The following is a 10,124-nucleotide window of genomic DNA, read 5'->3' as shown; positions in this document are numbered from 1 at the left end:
GTGGATCCGTGAAAGGTGGGGTCGTGGAAAGGTGGTGGCCACTTTGTTGCGGTGGACGTGGAAAGGTGGGAGTTGTGTGACTGAAATGGCTCTATAAATTCCGCAGCCAGCGACGCGGGATGCAGCGGCACAATTCAAAACAAGAGTTCCAAAGTAAAGCAGCTCAACTGCGCCATGCATGCAACTCGAACATCCAGTCTCGAGCTCCAGGGTGAAAGCCTAGGTCTTCACCCAAATTGATTAAACCTGGCAATGGTGATGTTTCTACGTTGTTACCATGTTGACAAAGTGTGGTATTGCAAGCCCTAGAACCAAACAGCCCCTTACTTCTTGATCCTTAAAAAAAAAATTAGTAAAGGGACGTGGCGATGAAGAAAATGGCTCTATAAATTCCCATGAGGTGCAGCCAACGACGAGGCATGCAGCGGACAACTCAAAAGAAGAGTTTCAAACTAAAGCAGCTCAACTGCGCCATGCATGCAAACAAGACTTCTCCAGCGAAGCAGAAGGAGGGACGTGACATCTCCGTGGACATGTACCCGTTCATACGCAAGTACAAGGACGGCAGCATCGAGCGTTTCCTGCGCAGCCCATTCGTGCTGGCGTCGCCGGATCAGGGCGGCAACCGCGGGGTGGCGACGAGGGACGTCGTCGTCGACAAGGCCACCGGCGTGTCTGTGCGCCTGTTCCTCCCGTCCCGTGCCGCCGACACCGCAGGCAGGAATCGGCTTCCCCTCGTCATCTACGTCCATGGCGGCTCGTTCTGCACGGAGAGCGCTTTCGGGCGGACGTACCACCGCTACGCGACCTCCCTCGCCGCCAGCGCCGGAGCCCTCGTCGTGTCGGTGGAGTACCGTCTAGCGCCGGAGTTCCCCAGACCCGCGGCATATGACGACGCGTGGGCCGCGCTCCAGTGGGCGGCGTCCTCGTCCGACCCATGGCCGGAGTTCCCGCCGTACGGGGTGGACCGGCTGTGGCCGTTCGTCACGGCCGGCCAGGCCGGCAACGATGACCCCCGGATCGACCCTCCGGCCTCGGAGATCTCATCGCTGGCTTGCCGCCGCGTGCTCATCGCCGTGGCCGGGAAGGACACTCTGCGGGACCGCGGCCTCGACCTGGCGGCCCGCATGCGCGATCACGACGCGCCGTGGCCTTGGATGACGCCGGGGCGCCGCGAGGTGACGGTGGTGGAGTCGGAGGGCGAGGACCACGGCTTCCACCTCTACTGTCCGCTGAGGGCCACCAGCAAGAGGCTCATGGGGAGCATCGTGGAGTTCATAAACCAGCAGCCCAGCTCGTCGCCTGCTAATCCTATGGTGCTCGGCGTGCCCACGACGCTGTTCAAGGACGTGTTTGGGTATGGCACGACCATGAAGTCCTGGGGCACACGGTCCAGTATGGCACATAACAGAGCACACGGTTCTGGCGCGCACGGTCCCGTATGGCCATCCAACAAAATCTCAGTTCGACTGCCGATGCCTGCTGGTATAACTCAAAGTTTCGTCATACATAAAGTATGGACTAAACGGACACATTGTCATATATCGTCAATCACTCCAACATGTCGTGGCATCCATCCAAGTCAGGGAGATAGTCCCCGAGCTTAGTGAAATGCTTCAGGTCGAGACGCTGAGCGGCTACGCGTGTTCGGACGTCTTCCCGCGACATTTGCCCTTCCTCGTAGAACATCCCTGTTTTGTCGAGGACCTCCTTTATGATGATTTGGGTAAGTTCACGCTGGATATGATAGAACTCAGCTCAACGTCGATGATCCGGGATATCTCCTAAGTTCTTTGCCCATTGCAGAATATGGGCATCTCCGGAAGTAGGGGACATGCGAAGGTTCTGATGATCCCGTCTGTACTCCAGCATGTGGTGTAGGACATAGAATCCATCACTAAGAGTATCACTCGGTTGCTAGATGCAGCAGAAGTCGGTCTTATGGGCGAAGGTGGGCCTACGGTTCATGTCTTCTTGGTCTTGATCTCTCCACCCCGTACGCCGTAGAAAAAGATAGCACTGTCAAGAACAAACTTGATGTGTGTGTAATCCTTTTTGTTCATGTTCTTCGACGAGTCCAAGAGCGTGGCTGCGTAAAATAAGTACACCTCAAATTAGCCTCCACCGTGCAAATGAATTATTGAAATCGAAGCAAGGATATCCGCGCGGATGACTTACATGGGATGATAAGGCACGAGAATCGTATCCTTGTCCTTATTGGCGACGATGAATTCGACGATGTAGTCCCTTGCGTATTCACGGTGCTCTGGGCAGACTGCCAAGAAGCCCTCGTGCATGAAGTACGGGTCAGCGACACAGATATAAGGTATCTGCTCAATCGCGATGATGTAGTTCATGTACAAGGCAAAAAGGAGGACAAACGTAAAATCCAGCTTATTCAAGTGAAACATGTCGAAGATGTAATCGAATCGAAGGAAGAACTTCTCCACGGGGAATGTGTCAACGTACGACCTTTTCCGCGGCACGTTAACCACGTAGAGTGTGTATCCTGGATTTTCCGAGGCGATTAGGCTTTTCTCTCTCCTCAGCACATCGTCATGAAGTCTCCTTAGATCGTTGTATATTTATATACCGCCATAGGATGTTCTTGCTTCGTTCTTTACCTCGGAAAGAGGTAGGACATGACAGAGAGGAAGAGGGAGAGCGAGCAGGAAAGGAAGAGGCACATGCTGGGGTTGAGGATGGCGCTAACGTCGGATAAGCGGCTGAAGAGGTTGAGATTGAAGAAGATAACGGCGAGGATGGGCTTTTCTCTCTCCTCAGCACATCGTCATGAAGTCTCCTTAGATCGTTGTATATTTATATACCGCCATAGGATGTTCTTGCTTCGTTCTTTACCTCGGAAAGAGGTAGGACATGACAGAGAGGAAGAGGGAGAGCGAGGAGGAAAGGAAGAGGCACATGCTGGGGTTGAGGATGGCGCTAACGTCGGATAAGCGGCTGAAGAGGTTGAGATTGAAGAAGATAACGGCGAGGATGAACATGAGGGCCAAAATGGCCACCATGGACGCCTAATTTCTCTGGTCGGTGAAGGACGATGTGAGGTTTTGGAAAAATGAGGAAAGGGTGGCGTTGCAGGTCGTGTTCATGCCATTCAACTGAGTGCACCTCTATATACTCCTTCCATTTCTTTATATAAGGTATATTTGTTTTTCCAAAAGTCAAACGTATGCACGTTTGACCGGGTTTTAAGAAAAATATATAAATATTCACAATACGAAATTTATATTATTTGATCCATTATGAAAAGTAGTTTCATATTTTATCTATTAGGTATCGCAAATGTTGTTATTTTATTCTATAATCTTGGTCAAACTTTCAAATGGTTGACTTGCACGGAAACCGATACACCTTATATTTTGGAACGGAGGGAGTATAACTCATCTTGCAGCTAACTCACTAGCTATTTATGAACACAGATTCGGGCGGTATTCTATTAGTCCAGTTTAAGAGAAAGTGCACATATGCAGCTGGCTTGTGTATGTGACATGATCATTTGATCATGGTGCGAGCATGTGGCCTTTCTCTTTTCCTTTCCGATACTTCTCTTTAGCAAAGACCTCCATAAAATATATATTTTGAAGATTACTTTTTAAAATATTTATGATAACCAAACGCAAAGCCCTCTAGCTTGTGTATGTTTCTGGGAAAGATTACGATATACTGCCTGCGTGCTAAGTCCACGGTACCATGCGCACAGACCCAAAAAAAAGAAGTTTTTTCCTGGGAAAAATCTAATAGAACTATTGAGAAATGATCACATATTTCTATTAAATGTCATCCTACAATCACTTAGGGCATCTCCAACAGTCCACGCAATCATTCTTACTAAAAATATGAGACATCAGCTGTGTGACGACGTGTAACAGATAAAACAAAGAGAGAGAAGAAAGCCGTTTCTCCGGTGAGAAACTACTATAAGACATGTACCAAATGTTAGAGTAAAATGAGATTGAAAGAACGTGAATGGACGATTGGTCCAGATTTCTATTAATTCTCTAGTATATATACATTTGGAAGAGATGGGAAGAAGAGGTGCTTGTGTGGAGGCATCCCTCACACTCATTTGCTAATGACGTTTGTCAATTAGCACGTGCTAATTTATTTCTAAAACTCCACCTTGTACAATACCGCTTCTTGAATGATTCATCATCGAAGGGTTCTTGTATATTCATCTTCCAAATTGAGAAATCCTTTGTGTAACTTGAGCCTCTCCCAAAAGCCTATGGGGAAAACCCTATGGCTAAAACTCGTCTCCCTCCGCCTGGCTCTGCGCATGCCCTAGTTGGTCTCCGTCAACCAAAGCGCCTTCATCGCCGGGAGATGCGTGCATGACAACTTCCTGTTGGTTCAACAGACAGCACGGCAACTACACAACCTCAAGCTGCCTCGGTTACTCCTCAAGCTGGATATCGCGAAGGCATTCGATACTGTCTCATGGCCCTTCCTCCTCGAGGTCCTCCGGCATCTTGGGTTCGGGAGAATGTGGTGTGAATGGATCTGCATCCTTGTCTCCACTGCCTCCTCGCGCATTCTCATCAACAGGAACCCAGGCCCTCCGGTTGACCACGCGCACGGCCTTCGGCAAGACGACCCGGCCTCCCCGCTCCTCTTCGCGATCGTCATCGACACCCTTAACTCTTTGTTGCAGCACGCCGTGCGCTCCGGCCTGCTCCAGCGGCTCACGCCCCGCCATGCGGCATCCAGCGTCTCGATGTTTGCCGACGATGTGGTCATTTTCTGCCATCCAACGACCCAGGAATTGATAGCCATCCGCGAGCTGCTCCGTGTGTTTGGAGAAGCTTCGGGCCTCCGCACCAACTTCCTCAAGTGCTCCGCCACTCCCATTCGGTGCGATGACACCGTGGCCGAGGCTGTGGGCTCTACCCTGGCTTGCGTGGTCACCACCTTCCCCATCGTCTACCTTGGGCTCCGTCTCTCACTCCGTAAGACACCCACCTCAACCCTCCTCCCCTTGCTGGACAAGCTCACCAAGAAGCTGGCTACCTGGAAAGCCGCGCTCCTCTCGCGCGCTGAGCGGCTCGCGCTCGTGCGGCATGTCCTCTCGGCTATGCCTGTTCATATACTTCTCGCCATGGCCATCAACCCGTCGATCCTCAAGAGGGTCAGTGGGATCATTCGCGACTTCCTATGGCATGGGCGGAAGGACGCCAATTCCGGCTGTTGCCTCGTCAACTGGAGGCGCGTTCGCCGCCCTCTCGAGTACGGTGGGCTGGGTGTACGTGATCTACACCTCACCGGCATCTCCCTTCGCGCTAGATGGCTTTGGCTTCAGGCCACGGATCCCGACCGCCCCTGGCACCACCTGGAGGTGCCGTGCGACGTGGAGACCAGGAAATTCTTCCGCGCATCGACCTCCTGGACCCTTGGCGATGGAAGAACTTGTCGCTTCTGGTGTGACCATTGGCTTGATGGGCAAGCCATCTCCGAGTTCGCCCCCGAGCTGCTTGCTCTCGTGCCGCGGCGCAGGCGCCAGCGCACGCTGGTCTCCGAAGGCCTTTCCCAGCAGGCTTGGATTCGTGACATCCATGGCAGCCTGGGACCTGTTGAGGTGGTCCAATACATCGATCTATGGCGCCGCTTGCATGGAATCCAGCTCTCTAGCGCCCCGGACACCATCAGCTGGAAATGGTCGGCGAATGGCATCTACTCTGCCAAATCCTGCTACAAGGCGCTCTTCATCGGCTCCACGTCCCCGCCCGCTTGACGTCTGATCTGGAAGGGGTGGGCTCCCCTTTCCTACAAGTTCTTCCTTTGGCTCGCATCCCTTGACCGGTGCTGGACTGCGGAGCGTCGTGCGCGTCACGGCCTTGCACACGATCCGGAGTGCATATTATGTTCCCAGGAGCTAGAGACTATCGACCATCTCCTTGTGGGGTGCGTCTTCTCGCGGATCACTTGGCATGAGATTCTCTCTTGGTGTCGACTTGTTGCACCCCCCATGCTTGGCTCGACCCACTTCTTCGACTGGTGGTTGCAGGCCACGGCGGCCTCCCCAGGCGGCCTCAGACGTGGACTAAACTCCATCATCGCCCTCACGGCTTGGGAGACCTGGAAACACAGGAATGCTGCCATCTTTGATGGTGCCCGTCCTTCCACTGACGAGCTTGTGCAGCGGATCAAAGACGAGGCTCGCCGCTGGGCTACGGCCGGCGACAGAGGTCTAGATAGGATCATCCCTGTAACTTGATCTTTGTACCGAGGCTGAGCATCCTCCTCCGCTGCTCGCTATGCACTCTCTCGGACGCCAAGTTGTGTACGCCCGAGTGAGCTGCACTCTGTATTCTTCTTCCACCTATCAATGAAATGATACGCTGCTCAGCGTATTCACGAAAAAAAACTCGTCTGGACTGAGTGAAAAAATAATAGAAATAAAATGATTATTGTATCTTGACAACTCATATGAGAAAAACCTTTGAGGAGAAAACTCGTCGATGATTCTAGAGAAAAATAAATATGCTTTCTATATTTTTCTTTTAAAACTCCAGTGGTTAAAAATTGAAAGTATCGCATATGATCCTGAAAAGATATAGCCTCATTAATAACTGTTATGAGAAACTTTGAGAGAAACCTTCATGAGGGCTGCGGTGGCCACTCGTGATATCTACCTTGCACAGCGGAAACGCCGCTCCAAACTAGACGGGTTGTGATGTATGCCACACAGGAAGACGTGCAAGCCAAGTGTTTGCGCAGCTGCCCTAGTGTTGGGCACCAGACGGAGAACACAGTGTTGGCCGGATTCGGCATGGCGGACACGTCCAGACCTACTCATATTCTTCTCGTATTTGGACTGAATATGAGAGGCACCAGTCAGCCCGGGAGCATAGACGCTTGGCTGGGTCGGGATTTTGTGTCCGGGCCATCCGCCCTAACCTATAGGGAGCGATTGAGAAATCTGGTTGTTGATGCTCTTGCATTGCGCATGTGGAGGTGGTGGCCGGCACAGCTAACGGCATCGAGGCAGGAAGCAGGTGAGGCCGGTCATGGCAGCATTAGTCAGGCAGAAGGTGGTGGCGCGAATGGGGGCTCAGGATGGCGGTTGAACACAACCGGGCTAGAGGGAAAAAGGAAGAACGAGGAGAAGGTCAAAACGGAGTGGCCGATGGGGTTAATCGAACACGGCGGGCGGCGAGCAGCGAGGCTAGAAGCGACACGACGAGGTGCCATGGAGTGGTTGAGGTGGCTCGGTGATGCACAAGGGAAAGCAGGAGAGGGAGGAGGAGAAAGAGGAGAAGGAAGGAGAGGGATACATGAAGGATCCGGGCGGAGGCGCTCTCCCACGCATCTTGTTCGGTCGAGCTGGAGGGCTGGCGACGTGGGGCTTCCAGGGTGAAAGAAGGATTCACTAGTAGAAAAAGAGGCTTCCATACGCCCCCATTAGTCCCCAAAACAATCGAACCGCGACAAAAGGGGCCTTTAGTCGCGGTTCGGGAAGAGACCCGCGACCAACTATCTGGGCCCAGCGCGCTCGGTCGACAGCTGGCGGACGGGAGAGGCTTTAGTCCCGGTTGGCCTGGCCAACCGGGTCTAAAGGTCCCCGAAGGCCTTCAGTCGCGGTTGGCCAGGCCAACCGGGGCTAAAGGCCCATCCAGCTGGCGGACGGGAGGGGCTTTAGTCCCGGTTGGCCTGGCCAATCGGGACTAAAGGTCCCCGAAGGCCTTTAGTCGCGGTTGGCCAGGCCAACCGGGACTAAAGGCCCATCCCTATATATAGGACTCAGCTCACTTCACTTCACTCAGCTCACTTCACAATTTTCAGAAGGGGGTGGTGGGTTTGCTTTTGGTTCCTCCTATGCACACAAGGTGTTCGATGAAATGCCCGAGAGCCTGAAACAAACATGATATGAAGTGTCCGAGCCACACTTGAGCTTTCTCATTTATTTTTCCTCCGCGATCGCGGTTAGCAACTTGAACCTTTCATGTGTCATTGATAAAATATGCATGTGTGTAGTTCATTGTTTAATTTGTATTATTTCTAGCTAGTTAGTTTAACAAATGCATGATGGTTAATTATATACTTTATATAATAATAATGCAGATGAATCGGCAATGGATGTACGGTCCGCGACTCTCCGGCGAGTTCACTACGGGTTTGAAAGATTTCCTCGTAGTGGCAAATGCGAACAAGCAGCGAGGTTTTATTATCTGTCCATGTGCTGTCTGTAAGAATCAGAAGGGTTACTCCTCCTCAAGAGAGGTTCACATGCACCTGCTTCGGCGCGGTTTCATGCGAAGCTATAATTGTTGGACCAAGCATGGAGAAAGAGGGGTTAGAATGGAAGAAGATGAAGAAGGGGATGATATCGATGACAACTATCATGATCATTTCGGTGATACTTTCATGGAGGATGATGCTGAAGGTGGGGAAGGGTTAGGTGAAGGTGAAGAAGAGGCACATGATGAGCCCGCTGATGATCTTGGTCGGACCATTGCTGATGCACGGAGACGCTGCGAAACTGACAAGGATAGGGAGAATTTGGATCGCATGTTAGAGGATCACAAAAAGTCGTTGTATCCAGGATGCGATAATAGTCTGAAAAAGCTGGGCTGCACACTGGATTTGCTAAAATGGAAGGCACAGGAAGGTGTAGGTGACTCATCATTTGAAAATTTGCTGAAAATGTTGAAGAATATGTTTCCGAAGAATAACGAGTTGCCCGCCAGTACGTACGAAGCAAAGAAGGTTGTCTGCCCTCTAGGTTTAGAGGTTCTGAAGATACATGCATGCATTAACGACTGTATCCTCTATCGCGGTGAATACGAGAATTTGAATGAATGCCCTGTATGCACTGCATTGCGTTATAAGATCAGAGGCGATGACCCTGGTGACGATGTTGAGGGCGAGAAACCCCGGAAGAGGGTTCCCGCCAAGGTGATGTGGTATGCTCCTATAATACCACGGTTGAAACGTCTGTTCATGAACAAAAAGCATGCCAAGTCGTTGCGATGGCACAAAGAGGACCGTAAGTCCGACGGGGAGTTGAGACACCCCGTTGATGGAACGCAATGGAGAAAGATCGACAGAGTGTTCAAAGATTTTGCAGCTGACGCAAGGAACATAAGATTTGGTCTAAGTACTGATGGCATGAATCCTTTTGGCGAGCAGAGCTCCAGCCATAGCACCTGGCCCGTGACTTTATGCATCTACAACCTTCCTCCTTGGTTGTGCATGAAGCGGAAGTTCATTATGATGCCAGTGCTCATCCAAGGTCCAAAGCAACCCGGGAACGACATCGATGTTTACCTAAGGCCATTAGTTGATGAACTTTTACAGTTGTGGGCCAGACCTGGTGTACGTGTCTGGGATGAGCACAAAGGAGAGGAATTTGACCTACGAGCGTTGCTTTTTGTAACCATCAATGATTGGCTTGCTCTCAGTAACCTTTCGGGACAGACAAATAAGGGATACAATGCATGCACGCACTGCTTACATGAGACTGAAAGTGTACGTTTGGTTAATTGTAAGAAGAACGTGTACCTGGGTCATCGTCGATTTCTTCCTCGAAATCATAACGTAAGAAAGAAAGGAAAGCATTTCAACGGCAAGGCAGATCACCGGCCGAAGCCTGCGAAACGTACTGGTGCTGAGATATTTGATATGGTCAAGGATTTGAAAGTCATCTTTGGAAAGGGTCCTGGCGGACAATCAGTTCCGCGGGGAGTTGACGGGCACGCACCCATGTGGAAGAAGAAATCTATATTTTGGGAGCTAGAATATTGGAAAGTCCTAGATGTCCGCTCTGCAATCGACGTGATGCATGTTACGAAGAATATTTGCGTGAACCTGCTAAGCTTCTTGGGCGTGTATGGGAAGACAAATGATACAAAAGAAGCACGGCAGGACCAACAACTTTTGAAAGACCCAGATGACCGGCATCCGGAATGGTTTCAAGGTCGTGCCAGCTACGCTCTTACCAAAGAAGAGAAGGTCATTTTTTTTGAATGCCTGAGCAGTATGAAGGTTCCGTCTGGCTTCTCGTCGAATATAAAGGGAATAATAAACATGGCGGAGAAAAAGTTCCAAAACCTGAAGTCTCACGACTGCCACGTGATTATGACGCAATTGCTTCCGATTGCTTTGAG

At 51.2% G+C, this 10,124-nt stretch overlaps 1 protein-coding gene across 1 annotated transcript; it reads left to right on the top strand.

Annotated features, from left to right (window-relative positions):
* The first annotated feature begins 404 nt into the window (after positions 1–404).
* LOC120972049 (2-hydroxyisoflavanone dehydratase-like) lies at positions 405–1,829 on the top strand. Its single transcript, XM_073503531.1, has 2 exons — positions 405–1,485; positions 1,807–1,829. Exons 1-2 carry the CDS (start codon positions 420–422, stop codon positions 1,827–1,829), a joined length of 1,089 nt encoding a protein of 362 aa, XP_073359632.1. The 5' UTR covers positions 405–419.
* Positions 1,830–10,124: the final 8,295 nt, after the last annotated feature.

Source organism: Aegilops tauschii, chromosome 7, assembly GCF_002575655.3.
Source record: "Aegilops tauschii subsp. strangulata cultivar AL8/78 chromosome 7, Aet v6.0, whole genome shotgun sequence".
Taxonomy (NCBI): domain Eukaryota; kingdom Viridiplantae; phylum Streptophyta; class Magnoliopsida; order Poales; family Poaceae; genus Aegilops; species Aegilops tauschii.
The sequence above is the reverse complement of the archived record's forward strand: the minus strand, read 5'-3'. Positions and strand labels throughout refer to the sequence as shown.